This window comes from Pleuronectes platessa, chromosome 16 (assembly GCF_947347685.1).
Source record: "Pleuronectes platessa chromosome 16, fPlePla1.1, whole genome shotgun sequence".
Taxonomy (NCBI): domain Eukaryota; kingdom Metazoa; phylum Chordata; class Actinopteri; order Pleuronectiformes; family Pleuronectidae; genus Pleuronectes; species Pleuronectes platessa.
The window spans coordinates 12,155,911-12,178,486 of record NC_070641.1 but is presented as its reverse complement, the minus strand read 5'-3'; the positions used below and the strand labels follow the sequence as shown (position 1 = coordinate 12,178,486).

General features: G+C 40.6%; 1 protein-coding gene across 3 annotated transcripts; it reads left to right on the top strand.

Moving 5' to 3' along the window:
* Positions 1-328: 328 nt before the first annotated feature.
* Positions 329-22,011, top strand: axin1 (axin 1). 3 transcript variants are annotated; one of them, XM_053444330.1, is made up of 11 exons: positions 329-497; positions 2,839-3,804; positions 9,223-9,363; positions 10,420-10,516; positions 11,365-11,502; positions 14,450-14,985; positions 15,073-15,234; positions 15,390-15,587; positions 15,777-15,884; positions 18,390-18,539; positions 18,980-22,011. In XM_053444330.1, exons 2-11 carry the CDS (start codon positions 2,915-2,917, stop codon positions 19,104-19,106), a joined length of 2,547 nt encoding a protein of 848 aa, XP_053300305.1. In that variant the 5' UTR covers positions 329-497; positions 2,839-2,914; the 3' UTR covers positions 19,107-22,011. The 3 variants fall into 3 exon arrangements, with proteins under 3 accessions (XP_053300305.1, XP_053300306.1, XP_053300303.1); XM_053444331.1 differs by having other exon boundaries at positions 15,070-15,228; XM_053444328.1 differs by having other exon boundaries at positions 15,070-15,234.
* The last annotated feature ends 565 nt before the right edge of the window (positions 22,012-22,576 follow it).

The window sequence follows — 22,576 nt, the reverse complement described above, 5'->3', positions numbered from 1 at the left end:
TTGATGTTTATAAAGTGATAATTTCTTGAAAAGGTCTTTGCTTTTATTATGTAATAATAATAAAATAAAAAATGTCACCCAATGTGCAATATTATTTAGGGCGTGTTGATATCTGAATTGATATTTTTTTACTTCGTTTATTTAAAGAATCACTGAAGGGAATAGTGACCTCTTTTTCAAGATATTTATCACCTGAGAAAGAGAATAAGAACAATCAATGTACCACATATACCCAAGACTAATCGCTGGTAATGTGTATAGTGAACTCTAGGGGCGCTGTGCACGTTCTGCGGTGCAGCCTCAGCTCCGCGCACAGAGATAGAGAGGGAGAGAGGTAGAGAGGGAGAGGTAGAGAGACAGCCATGGAGAGGTGGAGAGCGGACTGTTGTCTTTGTTATTTTTAAAGTGCTGCTCTTCGCAGCGGTGTCACCGCCGGCGGGGAATTGTCCCGGTCCAAACACCCGATGCACCCGAAAGCAGCGACAAGATTTTCACGGGTTGAGTATATGTGACTTTTTTTCTTCCTCTCCTCCTCCTCCTCCTCCTCCCGGTGCCCTCAGCTCAGTGCTCAGGCACCGGGATTGCGATGTAGTCCGGAGATAGAAGCGGCAATAAAAGCGATGGTTCACTTAAGTGTTTGCGGGGCTTTGGTGCGGGATTTCCCTGCGTGTCCTCTGACGGCGCGAGGACACGCAGGTCCGGCGGCTCGCCGAGCAGCTGAGCGGCTGTTAGCGGGCACGGCGCGTTCATTAGCGGGGGACTGGTGGGACAAAGTTGTGCACTTGTCGGCGGGCTAACAGGCCTGTCCCCCCTCTCCCTGGGGCCGTGTGTGTTTGTGTGTGTGTGTGGGTACGGAGTTAGTTTGTGCCTCCCTTCCCCCACTCGCCGCTGCTGCCATAGAGGCCAAGACATGGCTGTGATGAGCTTCACCTCAAAATGTGACGAGCCCATTCACTTCTCGGTCAAAACAAAGACCGGGACATTTCTCCCGAACTGTCTCCCCGAGCCGCTCCGCGTATGCACACGCGCACACACACCTGTGACCGCACAACCGTGAATTTAAATATGCATGCGCTTAACCGTTCACGTTGTAGAGCCGGTGCATCATTTACACGCAGGTAACGTGGAGCTAATTTAAATTTGAAATTCATTCCCTGAGCATTTAAACACCGCCATTGTTTGACACGAGACGTGCTCGTGGGCACACTGTATTTTATTTATTTATTTAGCAGTTAAGCACAGTGCACGTGCTGCTCACGCTTACGGATTGCGCAGAGAATAACACTGTTGGCAGTTATTTGTCTGAGCTGTCTTCATTCAGTCAGGAGTAACGATTATTGCGTGTGTGTCTGTGTGTGTATGTGTGTGTGTCTGTGTGTGTATGTGTGTGTGTGTTGGACAAGACAGGGAGTGGGTGTGCCCTAAAGGGAATGTGATGGCAACCATTAAAAAAAGAGAATATTTCCAGTGAAATCACAGATGGAGTAAAGACAGGTGTCAGACCTCCCTTTATTCGCTCATTGAAATCATTAACCCATTTTCTTCCCCCCAGAATTTATTTTTTTCCCACCCCCAAAACCATTAGCATCAACTCTATGCACAGAGCTGGGATTGAGGAGGTTATTCAGATTCCAAGGTGAAACCAGGGCATGTCAAGCTGTTTTTCTTTTAATTGGCCCTTTAGTCAGAGCCTTTACCGGTCACCACAATTTAGTCCCATCCACAGCTGTCAAGGCGTCTAAAAGGGCATTTTGTGTACGCTCTATTACATTTACATTACTCATTTATCATACCATCATATTCTTCCATGCAGGCAGCCTGTGTACAGTCCATAGAGGTGCACATTTGGGCACTACTGTGTCATTCCTCAGCAAGAAAGCTCAGGGACAATGTGTCCTTGAACTAGAGATTCAATCCCTAAAGTCTTTACATGCACTATTCTGCTGCCGACCTTCCCCTACGATAGGAAGGGAGTAAAGAATACTACACAAGGATTAATGAAGTATGCTTTGCAGTACTGATCATATTGGTTAAAAATAGATACACTAATCCTGCTTTATTATTGAAGTAATAAACCTCAGAAGCATTGAGGTTGTACGGTGGTGATACATTACTACTAATCTGGATGTAACTGGAGTAGCTGTGTAAAGTAATGATATGCTTATGCATATAAATCAGTGTGATATTACTGGGTGCCACATTAACACTGCACCATATTCGCCCTACACCCAGTGGAAAGCTGCCTCTAGACTACCAAACCACATTAAAAGCCCGATGACTTCATTTTCTAATTTCTGCTCAGGTTTGCAGATGCTCTGCAGAATCTATGACCACAGACCAAGAGCATGAAGCTCTATTTAAGTTTAAATTATGAGAATCAAATATCACTTTCCTAATATTGGAGTGTAAACACACTCTGCTGTGGGGATGTGTGTCAGTACCAGAAGCTACTGTCTGGTTTTAAAGCTCCCCAGTAGCTTTTTCAAATCCTCTGGATTTCTGCAGAATTTGCATTAATTTTAATGTTCAGTTGGAAAATGGCCACATGATGAGTTTTTCATGGAAATCTGATGAAAATGCAAACTCTGCAGGATTAAAAAAATTCCCCACAGAATTTTAGTGCTTCTTTCACCGGGGATACGGCACTTAATTGTTCAACATTTTGTCAACACTAGTTCATTTTCATTTGAATCACACTTGGTTTCAGTAAACTGCTGCATGGATTTTTTTCCCCATCGATCTGAGAATGAGTGTTAAAAGATCTTTTAAAAGCATTCCCCTGCCTTTCAGTGATGTGATGAGGCTGTGTCTCATTGTATGTTTTTTCCCTCCTTGCAGGAGTTGTTTTGCAGTGGCATATGTAGAGGTCTGGATCTAATAGTTGTGCAGTGTGGGCTCCACAGAGACGTGGCTTATGGATGCTGGAACCATGAGCGTAAGCGACAAAAGGGGCTACTTAGCCGACCTGGGGGGAGGCTTCACTGAGGATGCACCCAGGCCTCCAGTCCCAGGGGAGGAAGGTGAGCTTGTGTGCAGTGACGGACGCCAATGCAGCAACTTAGGCTTCTCTACAAAGAATGAGAGCCTCAAATGTGAGGCGTCTGTGGCTACACCCAGGCGACCTGACTTGGACCTTGGTTATGAGCCGGAGGGCAGTGCCTCTCCGACACCACCCTACATAAAGTGGGCAGAATCTCTTCACTCCCTCCTGGATGACCAGGATGGCATCCACTTGTTTCGGATGTTTCTCAAGCAGGAGGAGTGTGCAGATATGCTGGACTTCTGGTTTGCATGCAGTGGTTTCCGCAAACAAGAAGCTAATGAGGGTAACGAAGAGAGGAAGCTCAAACTCGCAAAAGCTATCTATAAGAAATTTGTCTTGGACAACAATGGGATCGTTTCCAGACAGATCAAACCAGCCACCAAGTCCTTCATTAAAGACTGTGTGATGAAGCTTCATATTGATCCAGCAATGTTTGACCAGGCTCAGACTGAGATACAGACTATCATGGAGGACAACACCTACCCCTTATTCCTCAAGTCTGACATTTATTTGGAATACACACGGACAGGAGGAGAGAGCCCTAAGCTGTTCAGTGATCAGAGCTCTGTTTCCGGGAAAGGACTGTCGGGTTACTTGCCGACTTTAAATGAAGATGAGGAATGGAGATGTGACCATGAGACAGAGGAGCAGACCGAGAGTGACCCCACACCGAGCATCCGGCTTACCCAGAAGCTGCTGATGGAGACTGCGACGCAGCGAGTGTGCAACATTGCGAGATTCCAGGACAGTCACGAGTACAGGTAAATCCTCCCAGCAATCTAGAAAGACTCACATCACTTCTTACTGCATAGCTTTTCTCCGCAAAGTGCTGAATTAGAAATAAACCTGAAACCCCTCACCGCCCCCTACACTGCCTCAAGTTTGAAAAGATGAGAGCCAGAGAGTAGCACAAGAGACAGCTGAGATGAGAGGAAGATGGTGGTGGGGAAGTTGAGTCTAAGTTAACTTGCCGTTGCAAAGTTGAAGAAGTCTTCTTTGTGTTTTCTTGTGCAGGTACTCTGGGAAATGTGTTTTCCCATCGGATAAGGTTTAGATGTGAAAACACTATTTTGTTTGAAGAGGAGCTTTCCAAAAAATCACTACAAGCTTTGTCCTCTTCAACCTCTTAATATTTAGTCTGCATTTCTGGAGAAAAGTATTTTTCTGTAATAAAATGATCAACTCCCAATCTTTTTTGAGGGTTAGGGTTATGACTAGTCACACCCACATATATAGATCTGATTTGATAATTCTGTATTCTACAGCAACATTATGACATCATAAAGGGAACAAAGGGTTTTTCTTAAATCACACTCAACTGACTCATATACTGTTGATTAATTTGGACTGTAGTGTATCTGTTGACTATGTTTGTGCAATAACATTCAATCTGTGGCATCTTTATGCTTTGGAAAACCTTTCATTATGGCTGCACTATTTGTATGAGTTTATTGTAATTTGTGGTGTTTTCCTGTCTGCTCTCAAAGTGATAATTCAGGCAGTTTAAATCCAATTTGGATTAAACTTGGCAAATGTGTTGGCAGGTGGGTCAGGGCTTGCACTATTGATTTTTATTCATATCTGTCAAAGGTCAAGGTTAGAGCACGGGATTACGCCTAATGCTAATGGAATATGCTTTGAAAGCACATATACAATTGGAATAATCTTACATTCTGTTAATACATTTTATTAAATAAATATTTACATATGTTTAACTGTTGTAACACATTTAAAAACATATAACAATACTGATATTTTTGCTACACCACCCTTACACCCACAAAAAGACAGTCTAATTTTACAGTGACATGTTTTCTTATTTCTGCTGACCTGCATCCCTCCTATAAATATCAAGTTATGATAATGTCACCATTTTGTTTATCTACAAAATAAATTTGACCACTGCTCAAAAGTGGTAATATTAAAGCAAAATATAAAACAGCTGAACATCTTTACAACTTGATTCTTAAACATTTTTACAGTGTAGCACATATTGAATATTTAAGACTACATGCAGGTTGGGTGGAGCATCTGTCTGAGTGCATTTGTATTTGTCAGTGTGTTACGCTACTGTAGATTCCACCAGATGTTGCTATAATCTCTGCGGTGCAAAGTCTGCTGATGCCTGCTGATCAGGTCTCTGCGATTCCTACGGAATTAGCAGGTGATAATCACGAAAGTGAAACGTTGCGATGGGCTGGGGATGTGGGGGGGGATTCGAGAGGGTGTTGTTAATAGACTGGAAGCTCAAGGCAATGAACATACAGGGGGTAGAGTAAATTAGGAAAAAAGATAATTATCCTCAATGCAGACGTAAACATTTATTTAACAATATTCAGAACAGCTCATGAATGATGCTTGGAGGCCGGGTATTTTTCTACTCTTACTCAGGATGAATACCAGGAGTCATGTGAGAGCCGTCCTCTTTTACTTTATCTGTTGTGGATTAACATGTTGGGTTTATCTCCTTTAAGTCCTCAGTAGACAGTGCAGATGCCGACAAACTTAAGTTGTGTTTATAAGCAGCGGAGGGACCTCACTGTCCTCATGTGATTTCCACATTATGATGTCGTGTTCCGTTCGCTTTCAACGTGGTGATGTCTGTCAAGGATTGACCGACCCAGCCTAACTGCTGATTAATGCTGAGAAACATTAGTGTCTCTTCATTTTAATGTGCCTCTGAATGCACAATAATAAGAGGGTTGTACACTGCTTTAAAGTCAGTGTTCAGTTGTTTGTTTGATCCAGTGCCAGTTATCCTCAACAGAAAATTGACTTCAACTTTGTTCTATCTTTGTTTCTTCCCCTGTGACGACTAAGTTGTAGGCATTTTTTGGCTGAGTGTGATTCCTGCAGCTCCAGTTAGTCTTCGCTTTGCAAATTTTACACATTTGCTGACTTTGACATGTTTGGTGTAAACATGCTCTCCTTCTTTTTCACTCTGAAGCAGGATCTGAGAATAATTCAGTCTTTTGCCTGAAGTGTTTTTTACGTTCTAACCGTGAACATGCATAAAATGGTCTTTTATTTATTCTGTTCCATTGATTCATCAGTTAATCTACATATAATCATTTACCTACAATATATTTGAATTTTCAAGAGGTACAGGTGGTAAAGAAAAAAACCTTTATGTCAATAAATGTTAATCTGATTTAAGATAATTCTTGGCATTATTGAGCAATTGAACCAGTTGAACAGACCTGGCTAGTTTTACTTTGACCTGTCATGTCTTTCCTAAAGTTATTTCATTTCATAGTTTGTTGATCCATGAGTGGTACTGATCTACATGGTTTATTCATATTTATGTTATTATTTTGTATTTCCACAAACAAATAGTCCAGTAATTTAGCACTACTGGATGTTTACACGTTGTGACTAAAATATATACAGACAATAGAAATACATCAGATGCAAAGAAGAAAGGTGTCAACATTTTTGAAATATCACAGTTGGAGAAGAACACAAGAAGCGATAGTTGAATTAGTTTAAAACGCTTTAGTTTCAAGGTCCTGCTGTATGAGTAAAGCAGGTTATTATAATTAACTTGATTTGACAGTATTTGCTGGTAAAGTTTGCCTTACTGATATGGCAGTTCCAAATATGATATTGTGACAGTTTTGTCTTGTTTAAAAAGAACAGGAGCAATGATGATATTTCCTGAGGTTAACAAGAGCAGGTTCCTCCAGTTTAACGAATTTTAATGTAACATGAAAAGTGGCATCAAATAATATTAGTGGCTTTATTTTTAAACAATTTTTATGAAACAAAATTTGTCATCGTTTGTGTGTTGTCTCATCAGATAAATGAGAAACAAGATATTAATCTTACTCATTCAGATCAGCCATAAATAATCGAATGACTTGAAAGAGAACGTCTATATATTTATGAATATTTATTATTTAAGGATATTTTTCAAAATGTAAACGGCTCAGTTTTGTTTTCAATCAGGTGAGATGTGTGCTTCAAAGTTCCTGCTCAACATTTGCCCTGTAAACTGATATGTGCCATGTCTGAAAGAATTGTTATTTTTGGAGTCACACCATGTTCATTGATAATGTTGAGTCAGAGCCAGATCTAATACCTTTTCTTTTGTGATAAGACTTCTTGGACTCTGTGTGATGACACTAACAACAGATTATCGATACAGGGACATTGCCTGATCGAATGGACTATAGAAATCATGATCACATGGCAGGCAGCTGAAGGCAACATGGCCAACTATGCTCTCCGATATTAAATGTATGTTTGACCAAATCCAGCTGTATATACAACTCCTGAAACCCTTTATATGTTACGTTACTTGTGCTATATATACAGCATCATTGATTTATCTGTTGGCCAATGAATATCAGCCGATATGAGCCTTTCACAGACATAGCTGTTTCAGCATTTATGTTCGCTGATATGAAAACTTTAAATAACGTTATCACAAATTGTTTTTTGTGCTATAATGCAAGAAAGGGACAAATGAAACAGAAAAATTATGGTATCTCACTGAAACTGCACTGCTGTTATCTGTCACGAGCAGCCAGTGTTCTCATTAATTGTTGGGGAACTGTGAGCAGTGTTGCAGGACAGTTTTGCTCCAGTATTCAAACACTAAAGAAGTAATTTCATCAACTGCATTTTTGTTTTATTTGTCCCAACCCTTCACCAAGCCTCCACTGGAAATATCCAGTGTTTCTGAAGGTGGTTGCTAATGAATATCACTTGGTCACAAAGGTTTCATGTTGAACTCGGCTTCTGCATTCCAAACAGGGAGAAGGCTTGGGATAAATGCTTCAGGGAATTCCAATTTGAATAATAAAAAAAAAAAAAAAGATGATGCCTAACATCTATAATTCATGTGTACAAGGCCCTGTAAGAAATGTGTTCAGCAGTGTCAATGAATCTAGAATGTAAATTGTGTGAAGCCTCAATATAATTCTGTAGATGCGCTGCAGGATGAGGCTGTATAGTCCAGTATACTCCCTTTTCCAATATTTTATAAAGCTGCTGTTTACTGATGCATCATGGGATACGGCATAGGCAGAGGAAGTTGACCAGGTGCAGGAAAGGGAGGTGTTAGGGCTGCGGACACATGTTGGCATATATATATTCATACCATTGTGCACAAACACTAAACTATGCACACATACAAACCAGGTCGTGTTGCAGGGCTGCACAATATATAATCACATGTCGTTACTATTCTAGACCACGTGAGCTGGGTCCATGCAGATATGGTTCAACAGCAGCTCTCATCCCCCTCCATCTTCCATCGTCATCGTCACCATATGGTGTGCTGCAGGGAAAAGCCTCTCTCCATGTCCGGGATTTGTTTTCGAGCACTCAACCGGCTCAGATCAGCTTGTTTGACGTGAATCTAGCGTAGGTGGTGAAATAGGTTCGCAGTTAATCTAGTGTGTTGGGTTTGTGTCAGTCTTTTCATACACAAACTGCTGCACGTTCATTTGACAGGAGGAGCTCCTCTTTTAGTTCAGAGCTCCCCAAGTGGTCTTGACTGGTTGAATTACTGTTTGTTCTTGTCGCCTTTATGCACATTTCCTGCTTTTATCTGAGCTTAATGGAAGAACACAAATCACCTTCCAAATGACGAAATCTATTGTCACAAAGGAGGATTTGTGACATAAAGAAATGACAAGAAATTAATATGAAACCAGAATGGCACTCAGTAGAGCGCACACCTCTGTCCAGGCCCAACCATCTCCTAATGAAACGACATTTAGATCCGCTAGATCAGGATTTGTTTTTTGGATCCATTATTTATATCCTGATAAATTAGTGAACAAGCCAAACATTTTATAATAGGTGAAATAACATCGCCAGATATAGCGTTTTGTTAGGATCTGCACCAACATTTACAGGGTTCATTGTTGACCAGTGTCTCATGTTTCAACTACTGAATTATGATGGGCAAAAACATAACCTCTCCCTGGTGAAGGCAACAATAGACGCGTTTCTGTTGTCACATGTGGATATTATCATATTGCACAGGCCTTTTGTGTAGTTGCATGGCTTTAAATCAGAGCTGAAATCTATTAGATGGGGAAATCTAACAATCATCTTTCCCACAGCCAAACTTATTTGTCAGTTCCAGCTCTTGAATATGAAGATTTCAAGCTTTTCTTTGTCATGATTGAGAGTTCAGCATTTCCTGTATTTCTTCATTTTTCCAGGCCCGCTGCATGTCGGGAGCCCATCAACCCGTACTACGTCAACTCCGGTTACGCCCTGGCCCCTGCCACCAGCGCCAATGACAGTGAGCAGCAGAGTTTGTCCAGTGACGCAGACACGATTTCCCTCACCGACAGCAGCGTGTATGTATTTTCTCATCTCACACACTCTTCTCACATCAAGTTGTGCTTCTGGCTTTAAGGGCTGTAATATTGCCTGGTATGTAGTTTTATCATCTGAATGGAAGGCAGAACCTAGACTCAAGTATTCCCAGTTGCTATTTAAACGGAAGGCATGTCATGTAAGTTTGCTTTGCTAGAAGAAGTAAAGGTTTAATTGGCTCCAATTCTTCCCCATTTCCCCTGTGCTCAAACTTTACAACAGGAGCAGCAACTAAAGTCCCATCTGCTCATTAGCCATACCAGTAAAAGCTGTTAGAATTGATCCATAATACTAATTAGGATTCTTAAAAGTAGTCTCTCAGCACACATTAAGACAATGTCTGATAGTATGTTTTTAAATGGAAATCATAACCTACTGACCTCTTCTGCAAACTTGACAAACTTCAAATGGGAGTCTTTAAAGTTGCAGTTCTTAATTTGCACTGAACAAAGCAAATGTTTGTTTTATTTATGTTTTCTTTCAGGGAGGACTTTATTATTGTACAAGCAGAAGAGCCACAGGCAACACATTTCTACCATATGGGCTCACTTGAAGCCGGACCTGTTTTTCAGTTGCCGGGCATGAAACCAGGCATGTGCCGGTGAAAGAGGATTTAAAATACAAAAAATGATGTTTTCTAGGTGCAGAGATGGCACCAGGGAATTAAGCCAAAGAAACTTCAAAGCCTTGCACAACTGGACAAAAATGTGTTTGAAGCGGAGTGGATTAGAGGCTGTTATCAGCTAATTGGTCCAGAGCTTCCAGCACAGGAGGAGTGTAAAACCCAGCGTGGCCAATACCACACGGAATTAGGGACTCATGGATGTGTTAACATGTTACTGTAATCTGCCAGACCACTTGTGGTGTAGCATGGACACAATAAGCCTGTGAGAATACCTGTCCTGCTGTACTGATTGATCAAGACTTACTAGGTGTTCATTTTAGGGGGAGAAAGCAGTGAAAAGCTTTGAGCTTCGAAGCTGCCCGTGTTGTTTATTCATGAGGTTTTATGAACATGTCTTTGTTGTTAATTCTAGAGATGGGGTACCACCCTACAGATACCGCAAACAGCATCGCCGGGAGATGCACGAAAGTGCCAAAGCAAATGGGCGAGTGCCACTACCTCATATTCCAGTGAGTTATTCATGGGTTATTACCCTACCTTCTCACTTTCTGCCTCCACATCTCTCTTTCTCTTTCTCTCTCTCTCTTTCTCTCTCTCTCTCTCTCTCTCTCTCTCTCTCTCTCTCTCTCTCTCCCTCTCGAACTGTCGGTTTCTGCCTTATTTCTTTCTGCTTCCACCATTGGAGATGTGCATATTTAAGCTCTGCTGTGTCGCAGGGCTTGTGATGGAGTATAAGAATAGCTGATGGTGAAAGAGAAGGCTGTCTAAATGCAGCATGATGCTTTCCTAAGCTGTGTGTGCTGAAGCCTAGCAGACATGAATCCTCCCCTGTGACAGCCTGATGCCTCCCTGTGCAGCTGAGGCTGTCTCTTGGTAGGAAAACCCCGTCCCTAATTAGGCAGCGGAGGAAAGAGTCAAATTAAACTCCACACGTAGCATCCTATTAGGATGCACGGATTGACTGTGTTGTAGAGTACAAATTCCCAAAGCATAACTTTTAAGTTCCCCTGCCCAAACAAATTAATCATGACTTCTCTAAGACTGACAGGCTATTTTATGTCATTTACTTTAATATCAATTTGTTTTTTTTAAATCTTAAACTTATTCTAAATCAGGCGTCAAAAGCTTTCAATTGTCACGGCTGCAGCAGGAGAGGAAATAAATGTCACACACACTTAGTAATGAGATAATGTGTCATTGAAAACCGTGCTTCATTTATTTTCCTTCATTGTTTGTTTACAACATTATTGTGAATATAGCAGCTGGTGGCAGGATGTAAAGAGTCAGGGAGCTGCAAGGGGATGACAGTGATGCAGTGGTGGCAAACACTGACTTATCATGACATTTCTTCCCTCAGCGCCCAAACCGGATTCCAAAGGACATTCATGTGGAGCCAGAGCATTTCGCTGCAGAGCTGAGCAGCAGACTGGAGGGAGTGCTGAGGGAGAGAGAGGCTCAGGAGAAACTTGAGGAGCGACTGAAGAGGGTTCGATTGGTACGTTCGCTTTATTTCCTAGACCAGTGTTTGAGCACAACCAGATCTATTGTTTCGCTTAGAAAAGATATTACCTCCTACATGATGCAATGTAGGGAAAAAAATATTATTTTGTTGTTCATTGGAGTTTTGGGGTAGAATTTTCCAAGATTTTCAGTGAACTTATTGGTATTTTTACATTAATATTCCACTAATTACTTTTTCATTTATCTGATATTTTTCAGTATGTTACAAAAGTTGGCCTTGATGTGTTGAGCGGAATTTTAGTAGATATATTTCCAAAATGTGGGATTAATTTTTTTCGCAGCTTCTCACCATGTTAAGTAAAATAATAATAATTATAATAATCTTTTAGTAGCCAGGTAGGAAAAGAACATTAATTTCATGCTGAGCGGCTAATTGATTAAATGCACAGGGTTTTTTTTATGTTGTGAATATTTATTTAGATTATCTCATATCTGAAAGACTCTTCTGGTTAGAGCTGTTACACAGATCTAAATCCTCACTCTTCAAATGTTCAAATCAGAGCACTCTTTTCAAACTTTAATAATGTAATAGATTTTCTTTTAATAAAAGAATAATTCAATAGATGGTGACCATAGACAGTGGAAAAGGAGACCGTTGTTTGAGTATCAGTAGGAATCATCAAAGCCCGTTTCTAACCCAGAAAGCGAGATGTGTGCCTGGCCGCTGGGCTTTAAGTTTTCAGTAACAAAGGAGACTTAAATCCGTCTGGCCTTAATGAAATTAATGAGGCCAGCCATTTGAATGGGGAATAAAAACACATTATGAATCATTTGGAGAATTCTGTCCTTGGCCTGTCAGCGATCTGGCTCTGTCGATCAATCAGATGGAGCACCTGCGCACTCGCCCACTTGTAAGCTTGGAACAGTGTGCCGCCCGTTTGATGTCACTTGAACGGCGATGAAACGGTCGATGCGAGCACAAACGAATTCTCCCTCAGTACACCGAGCCAAGTATTAAGTCTCCAGGCAGACGATTTATGTGGGTTTGGCCCTGAAAGAAGAGACGCTGCCATCACACAGTTCGAGGTTTGCCTTATTAAACCTGGAGGCGGTGAGCATGAAATGACTGCCTTCATCGAGTGACACTCTGCGCATCTGGAAGAGGATATGGACATGGCTCAGCTTCTTAACCATGCTGCCAGATGTTTTATACCTTCATGATGGAGGAAGAATATCTGCTGCATCAAACCAGATTCAACTAGAATGGCACAGAGTAGTGTGCAATCCTCCCCAGCAGTCTCCTTACATTCAATCAAGCTGCGCCACACACACTCATAGAAATCAGTTCCCGAAATATGCCAAGATCAAGATCCATAAATCGTTCCCTAGCCTTTAAAAATATAAATAAATAAGTCCTTCATCCGCCCCTGATCCGTTCTCTGGGTTCTTCCCTGATCCATTACCCCAGTTTTGTAGTAATCCATCCTAAAGTTTTTGTGTAATCTTGCCTACAAACAAACCAACAAACAGACAGAGGTCAGGTAACAAGATAACAATCTGGCTGATATTAGATGTCACGTTCTGATAAGAATGAAATCACTTAATAGAATCGTTTGGAACAATGGGCTCTGTGGTCCAGCTATGCACTGATTCACATAGACGAGAAGCGTCATGCTATTCACATGAGTAAACCAGTGGCTGAAACTTTTATGGTTTAGCCAGATAACATATCATCCAGGCATGTGCTCTATTACTCCACATAATGAGAAGCATGTTATTGCATTAATGGAGCTGTAAAAGATACGCTTAAATAACATTTAAGCATGTTATTGCATTAATGGAGCTGTAAAAGATACGTTTAAATGAAGGGGTCACGTTTGCATGAGTCTCTTCCAGTAAGCTCGGCTAACAAAGATTTCCTGATCTTGCTGCAGAGATACATCAGTTATTGAGAAAACATGCCAACAAATACTTGGCTGCATATGACTTCTTTCAAAGCATTGCTGAGTTTAAGAAAGCAGCGGGCCGAGGGAAGTTCAGACTTTGTGGAAACAGGCTGAGAATCCCTTTGTGCTGTCTTTCATGTGGTTACAGCGAATAGAATAGCGAGCACGGGGCAATAACAAACTCCGTTGTTCTGGCCTGTTCACAAACAAAGGTTTATTTAATTATTAACATAACTGACATGAAAAGTGTGGGAACGGGCTGGCTGAAAAATGAAAGTGAAACCCTTACCTACTGTTGTCTGTCCACTATATCTCTTTGTTCGCTCCCCCCCTTTCTCCCTCTGCCAAAGTGTATCTAACTTTACACAGGACACAGCGCAGATGAAAGCTCCGCCGTATGGTGCTCATCGCTACAGCTGCATTAGAAACATTGTGATGGAGAATGTAGATTTAGCAAATTGTCTTCCTTATGTCATGTTTTAAATTAAAGATAACTGGTATTAGTTAGAAGGAAAATTATAATGGAATTAATTGTGGTTTGAGGTCCCTGAGTCATTTACAGATCTCAACTTTCCCAGTTTTTAATGACAGAATTCCACCATCGGCTACTATGTTGTATTTCATCACTGTGTCCCCCCCCCTTCCAGCCAATGCTTAACAAAACCTCTTTAGAATCGAACCTGCTGCACCTCGCCCCATGGAGAGGGCTTACTCTGTTAAAGCTGCAGCTGTATTGGTTCATTATAATGACACAAATGTACCGTGTATATGTGTAATACCCTGAACTGGTATGGTTGTCTGCAGTAAGAATGATTGGACTCATTTTAGCAAGTGGCAAAAATCTGCCATCTGCTGGTTGAAATGAGTGCAATCTTTATTCTTGTCAAATATGTCAGGAAATATATTGTTAAAATAAGAATGCCTGTGGCTAAAGTAAAATTGTAAATGGCTTGGTTTCATTTATATGTGGTATGGAACATCATATGCCTTGGTTATTCATTTATTCTCTTGTGTTTGTGTGTTTCTCTACTAAAGGAAGAGGACGGTGATGAAATCATGCCCACAGCCACAACATCAGCTGGTCACAGGTTCCTTCCTGGTGCCTATCCGCAGAATCACAGCTCCCGCTACAATGACATCACCTACAACGGGGCTTTTCTGAGAGACGCTCACGAGGAGAACCCCGAGAGTATCCTGGATGACCACGTCCAGCGGGTTATGAAAACCCCTGGCTGCCAGTCACCCGGGGCAGGTCGCCACTCGCCCAAGTCACGCTCACCCGACAGCTTCCCAGGGGGCAAAGGGATTGGACTGGGAATGCCGCTGTCATCAGGCCAGGTCAAACACCCATCCAGACACGGCCTGAAGGGAGAGAGCAGCCACCTCTACCACCACAAACACGTGCATCACATCAACCAGACAGGCATCGGAAAGCCCAAAGAGCAGGTGGAGGCGGAGGGAGCCATGCGTGCGCACGGCACCTATCCCTGGGGATTGGAGTCGAGTCATTATGGATCAAGGTCTCGCAGCTACGCTGATGGCATGGGATCCAGCTCCATGGAGCATACAGGGTTTGTGCTACTGTAATGGCATTGATTCACCAAGACTGCATTTAGTTCTTTATCTCTAATCCGTCGTTTTCTTCCATTGAACAGTAGCAAAGGTGGCCCACAGTGTAAAAAGGTGTACAGGAAAGGTGAGGATGTGCGGTCTTATGACATGGTTGGATCCGGAGAAGAGTTGGAGAAGAACCAGAAGATCCTTTTGTGGCTGATGGAGGGACAGAAAGAAATGGTTCCACAGAAGAGAAGCCCGTACGTGTCAGTGAAGTCAATGAAGTTTACGATAGCAAGAACTTTCTCACCACCTTTGCTTGGTGTGGTTGTGTTACCTTGGCTTTTTTCTGGCTTGTTGTTTCTCTTTCTTTCCCTAAGAAAGTAAACTATGTGTTTGTTTTGTGCTATAAACGTTTTAGGAGCACCAGTGGGTCCAAGAGGACCACGGCCCATGAGGGCGCCCAGCTGCGGAACAACGTGCAGCCGTCACATCCGTTCATCCAGGATCCCACCATGCCCCCCAACCCAGCTCCCAGCCCCCTCATGCAGCTGGAGGAGGTTTGCCGGCGGCTTGAAGAGGAGAAGATAAAATCTGGAACTCTACAGCCCAAGCAAAGGTAAGAAAGCTCCATGTCCTGTCAATCGATGCAGTTTTTTCAACAGAATCTATTTGACTTGATCGACAAGGGAAGAAGTCAGTTCTTCCCTCTCAGTCTTTTTTGTCAGAATGAATAATCTTGTTCTGTAGCGTGTGTTCTCCTCAGGGTCAGTCTGTTTCTAACTGCTGGGGCTGTTCGGTCACTCAGGTACGTGATGGAGGTGATGCAGAGGGGTCGAACCGCGGTGAGGCCGGCACTGTTCCCTCCTCTCAGCGTGGTGCCCGCCGTTTCTGACAGCGACCTCTCCGAGCCTGAGTATGTTCACTGTGTCTTACCAGTAACTTTGCCCATAGTGTCCAACTTCCCCATAGATCACAGCATCCCACCAAACCTCCTATTCTCATCACTGGTCCTTTAGTTACCCAGAGCAGTGTGTGTTTTTAGAAGTACAAAAAAAGACCTGGGTGAATTTGATTTAAAACTCCTGCCTTTGATTGTCACATTCAACTGGCAACTAGGATTCTGAGACTCTTTCCAATGGCCACAGATTCTCTGTATTAATAACTTGGATCTGACTTGATGACAGAAAACATATATATCTTTTGCTTGTTTTTTTAGAAGCACCCAGAGGAAGTAGAAGCGAATGTTTCCTGTGCAGAGGCAGACTAGCCAGAGTATATATTTTTTGATGTTTTGTCAGAAATGTCTTTCTGTTTGATGCTTGACTCTGAGTCTCAGAAGGCCACTCAACAGATGGAGGGGAGCAGGGGAGCTGGGAAGATGAAAAGCAGGTTACGTGGCGCTGCCAGTGGGTTAAGACTCTGGTCAGACATGTGAAGACTGAAGTTCAGTTCCTCAGTTCCTTGATCGTGAAGACTGACTGAACCTTTGAGTGTCTCCAGTGCCCAAACTAGAAAATGCCTGAAAGAAGGCTGAGAAGTTGAAAAGAGGATATAGATATAAATGAACATGGCGGTGTTGTTTGTTTAGTCAAAAAAAGACAAAAAAGAGTTTAAGATACCAAAGTATAAAGCAACAAACTGATTTTAATTTAAGTTGCAATACGAAATATACAAATAAAAGATGCATTATGTATTTATTCATTACTGCATTGTGATTATCTACACCAGAGGTTTTGTTAGTGTACAAATAGACCTTCTGATAAGATTTAGACAACCATTCACATACACCAATTAGCTATTAGCAATCCCTGTTAGCAATTTACCCATCGCTGTACAAACAACCATCACTGTGTTGTTCTGATTCTGCATGAAACACGATAATTCACCGGCAGGTCCTGGAGTTATAAAGAGCTGCTGCTTTTTTTCCTGTGGTTTCAGTGTATTTATGGATGTTTACTCCTGACGGACAGAGATAATGATGTCCTCGGGAAGTGTAAATCACACTGAATCAAAAAATGAATGTATCATGTCGGTGAGAGAGTCATCCCTCTGCATTTTACCCAAATTGCAGCAGTTAGGCGCTGAAGGAAGCTTTCAAAGTGCTGTAATTGCCCCTGTGAGCTGTTTGTCACAGCCACTTCCCTTTAAAAACAACTGATCTGCATCAATGTTAAAAAGTCTCGGAAGAAGGAAGAAAGTAACTGAGTTCTGAAGCTGAATCTCCACCAGTGTTCTTCCATGAAAAGGTTTTTCTGATAAGTGCAAACCAGGCCACCTCCTGCAAGCTGTCCTACAGAACCCATCCATGTGATGACTGGTTTAAATTCATTGACATCACTCAGCTGAGTCAGCTCTTTTTCTAGTGTTAATTTGTACAAGATTCAAGATGTTTTTTTGTGTATAATGTTAAAGCATATCTATAGCAGCAAAAACAAAGTAGTTAAAAAAGTGTTATAGGCCAGAATAATAAGAAAATGTACAGAATAGAATAAAATGTTTATTTACAAAATAAACATACAGTAATTAAGAAGAATCAATAAGAACACATAATAAGAACAAATAAACATTTGATGTATAGTAGCTGTTAAGGCTAAAAAACATTTCACCTTATACAGGTTTCAAAACTCAGCCACGCCCAAACCACTACACTGCTGGTTACAACTACTGGGAACATACTTTTATGTCTGAATCGTTTAGAAGCTTGATCCTGATCAATATCGAGCCCCTTGTGTACCCAGTGATGTCACTGCAAATGACTTCATGTCTCAGTGACAGAAACAAGACATGTGGTTGTTCAAGTTGTTTCAAAAGATGTCAGGACTCAGTGGGTCTTAAAGATGTCAAACGTTAAGATTATCCCATCGTGCACAGCATCATTTCAGGCCCTCTCCCTGTTAGAGGAACTTCAACCATTTAGCTAAACTACCTCACCCCTCGCTACTTGACCTGTGTGTCCGTCAACCCACAATGCCAAACAACCTGGCACCTCCAGTTTGGAGTGACGTCAGCCCTCAACTGAGTTCCTCATTTCCTGTGAGGTTATATAAAAGGCTTTTAGGAAAAAGATAAGCCCCCGTCTCTGGGGCCAACTTAAGAATCAAAACTCATTTTGTCATTGACCTTGTGACCACAAACTGACGGCCCTGGTGCTTGTCTGGTCTTTAAATCTCATTCTGATATCATGTTTCTGTTGATTCCATGTGTTTTCACTGATGTTTTTATATTTCCATCCTTTATCTTTTTTTAAATTGTATATCATAGCCATTGTTTGCCCAGTCTTGCAGTCATTATGGGGTCAGCATAGAATTGCAATTCCCTTAAGTCTTAGCTATCTTTTGTTTGTATCAACAGGAGGTTGATGAATAGGAAAGTTGCAGATTTTGTAAATTATTTTCTGTTTTCTGTTTTCCTTCTATAGACATAAAGCCAGTAAGAAGCAGCCGTGTGAAAACACAGTGGTGGCGTATTACTTCTGTGAGGAGCAGATTCCATACAGGACGTCTGTCAAAGGCAGAGTCGTCACTCTGGGCCAGTTCAAAGAACTGCTCACAAAGAAAGGAAATTACAGGTGAGGTTCATGATGCTGAGGGCTTTCTGTGGAAATGTATTATTTAGGAGCTGTTAAAACACCTAATAATCTGAATTCAATCGATTATCTGCTCGCAGGACTTCATTAAGCTTTTTTTTACTTGAACACAAACTACTCTTAAAACATATTTACTTATTATCACTTTAAATGTCATGAGAGCTATATTTATCTGGTGGACATATGCGTGTGATGATTTATTGTAAATTATATTTATTTGTGAACTGAATATATTGTAGGGGTGCTTATTATAAAATTATTAACTAAGACACATGATTGTTTATGGCGTGATTAGAACATTTGCTACTTATTTCCCTTATTAGTGAATCTCGTATTTTTAAACTTCATTATCTCTGGTTTCTGCTGTTGTTACTTTTAAATGACTTATCACCTTGTCTCGTCTGTTTCTTTGCCTTATTCAGGTATTATTTCAAGAAGGTGAGCGACGAGTTTGACTGCGGGGTGGTGTTTGAAGAGGTGCGCGAAGATGAGGCCATCTTGCCCATTTTTGAGGAGAAGATTATCGGGAAAGTTGAAAAAATTGATTGAAGTGCACGTTGAAAAGGAGGAGGAGGAGAAGTAGCGCGTGATGGACCGAGAAGTGACTGGATGGTGAAGAGGAAGTGTTAAGAGATGAAGAACGTGGGAGCAGGGAGGAAACAGATTCGGTAGAAGTGATGAAGAGCGAAGCAGTGGCCTCAGCGCGCGTAGGGCCGCTGCAGTGACTAGAGAAAAGACCTCATCCACTTCTTTGTAAGTGCGATGTAGACTTGTAAAGTTTAATAGATGAATGAAGAACAAAAGTGCTTCTAAAGCTACATATTTTTGATATCATCTATCAGAGGGCGAGGGAGTCCTTTTAATATAATCACACTTGTCATTTTTATATGTATTGGTACCAGATGTGTACAGTTTGTGTTTAAAGATAACAAAATTTTATATCTATTTAACTATTTAAAAAAAGCTCATTTGGCCCCTGTTGAAGACGATCAAAGTCCTTTATAGGGCTAAGTTTTGTCGTTGTTAGTTAGTCAGTTAGTTTTGTTTGTCGCTCACTGGAAGGGCCCTCTGGACTCTAAAGTGCTTTTAAGTACTTTTCAGATGTTTTATTTGCGGCTGCACTTTCATTGTATTTATATACCACTGAGCGTCTCAATTGAGGCTGCAACATGATTTTTCTAAAGCACACAACATTGAGTGCTCAGAAAAATTTGGTACAATCTGGTACAATTGATACAAAATGTAAGACTTTTATACATAATAATATAGTCTAATAATAATAATTGGCATCGTGTGAAATGAGTCCCTCTCTGACACAATTTCACATTAAATGTGATAATTGATTACTGTTTTATTTGGTTGGACTAATGCACATTGCTCGGGTTAATTGTATTTTTGTGGTCGGTCAGTGTAATCCACATGTAAATGAGGTGGATGGCTGTGTTAGTGTACAGCCTTTCACTGCATTGTTTTCACCTACTATCAGCTGAAAATGAAGTCTAAAGAAAGCTGCCTTCAAATGAAACGCCATAGATGCAATAACACTTAAAAACATGATTGGAAATTACAAGGTGAATATCTATGCAAAAGGTGGTTTGTGATTTTGCTGTTGCCCTGGTCTAAAATCTACACTGGAAATCCATTGTATTTGTTGTGTAACATTAGAAAAGTGTTCAAAGTAGTTTGACCATTCACACAGTTGAATGCAGCAGTATCTTACTTTAGTAAAAGTAAAAAAAATCCTTGCGACAAGGAGCAAGTTGAAAATAGACTGATTTTAATGTCAATTACAAAATTCGCCCAGTGGGGCCCAAACCTCTGCATACAATTGTAAAAACAATCAGGAAATTAAATAATCCTGTTAATGAAATGTCATATGGTAACATGTATTATTTTTATGTCATACCTCAGTCAGTTCATCAAGCTAAATTGTATTTGGCTTGATGTCTGCAGGGATTCGCTACCGGTCGTACAACTTCGCTGACCTTTATCTGTCTGACCTTTATTTTGATATAATTATTCTGATTATGCCTGTTGTTGAATTCTAATTTATCGGATACAAACATCTGAAGATGCTTATGTGTTATTATTATTTCCAGTTAGACATCAAACATTTTAATTAATTTACATCAATGAAAAAGTGTCACACCCAGCATCAGAAGTTGATGAAATAGAAGAGCAGCTTTTCCCCCTGTAGACTGTTCTGCAGAGAACGTCCTTGGCCTGAGGTCACAGTGTCGTCACTGTCGTGTGAAAAGTCGATATTTGTGTGCAATGAAGATCACAAAACATTGCTTTTACACCCAGTCTCACCACCTTACACCTTCAATCACAGCTTCTCCACGGCTGAGAAAGGGCTGCACTCACAACTGATTTCTAATCTGTAGCCTTCGCTTGTTTATCACAGCTCCATCTTGTGCCTGACAGGAATGAATCGTTAAGTGCAAACTTCTGATCTACTTCTGAAAGATCACGTTACACCAAAGAGAAAAAAAAGCAGATGCAAGGAGAAGTTCTGAATCAATCTCATTACACATATTGCTAGAATTACTTCTTAGCAAGCTATTATTGCATTTTTTTTTTTTTTGCAAGATGTGTACGACTTTGACATTTTTGGTGCATCGTGACATGAACGTGAACATTCGGAGGACTCGTGCTCACAGGACACGAAGATCTAGTTATTATTACAACGTCCCAGACAATTATCATCTGATTGGAAATGTGACATTTTTTTTGCACTGTAATAGCAAACAAAAAGAAACAGAAAGAAATGGCACCGAGTTACTGGGAAATGGTACATGACAATAAGATTCAAGATCATTTTGTATTTTTCATTCTGTATTTCATCTTTGTTGCTGAAGTCCATAGTGAGGAATGTATTATAATGAGAGTATCATTATTTTACGTTTGTTTGAGATGCAGTATTTTGAATTTCTAACTTAAAACATAACTTTAATATATTTAGTGCATTTGCCTCCAGATCCGGCCTTTGTACCAGATCCAGTGAAATCCTTTTTGTTGTTTTTTTGTTTTATTTTGAAATGTAGTGACAAATCTGTTGTGAATCTTACTGTGAAAGCCCCAAAAGCAAACTTCCCTTATTTGAGATCAATGACATGTATATAAACATCTGAGTGCCTTTATGAATATGCTAATGATGTCTGCAGTTTGACTTTCAGACACGTGGGGGTTATAAATGCCAGGGACTAGCTTTATTGTATTATTTTATTTAATTTTACTTGATTTTTTTTGTTTGGGCTTTTTCTTTTATTGTTATTATTTTTGCAAACATGGTCAAACTATTCCACACGTTTTTTTATGTAAATATGTACAACGTGAATTGTCATCAACCAGCAGCCCAGTTAGCACAATCAGTACCCTGGACCTGTTTCTGTTCACTAACTAGCATGGTCACCGTTGGTACCTGGACAATAAATACATGCAGTAAACCAGCGCTGGAGTTCTGTCGTGTTCCTTTAGTGCTTCCTAACCCGGGTTAAATGACCTGTGGTTGTGGTGCTGTGCCAGCTCCCCAAGAACCTTTCAAATGTGATGACTTATTCAGTCAGATAAGGTAAGATGAGATAATCCTTTGTTTTTTCAATATGAGGACATTTAGCATGTTGCAGCAGCAAAAATAGATTTTGACATATGCACTCAGTAAAAGTAATAAATATGTTAAAATAAGATATAAACAAGAGTACCTATAGAAATAAGCAGAATATAAATTGTACTCATATTGGTATTCATACAATTATTGTAGTATGATACCTACCAAGACATGTAAAATGTCCCCAAAATGTGGTAGAATCTTATTTATTTTTATAATTTATTTCTATTTAGTAAAATAAATATTTGTATTTACTTAAATCATTTTTTACGCAAAAATCTATTTTTATTTGATATGTTTTTAAATTCAGAGTCAACCTAACAATTTAATCATGTAAAGGCTATACCCTGACATGTTGACATTATCTTTTTAAACGGATATGAGTATTTAAATTGAATACTTAAGACGT

Coding starts and splice junctions, on each gene's coding strand:
- axin1 (XM_053444328.1), top strand. CDS start 2,915: ATGGATGCTGGAACCATGAGCGTAAGCGACAAAAGGGGCTACTTAGCC. Junction 3,805..9,222: donor CAGGACAGTCACGAGTACAG/GTAAATCCTCCC, acceptor TCATTTTTCCAG/GCCCGCTGCATGTCGGGAGC. Junction 11,503..14,449: donor GACTGAAGAGGGTTCGATTG/GTACGTTCGCTT, acceptor TCTCTACTAAAG/GAAGAGGACGGTGATGAAAT.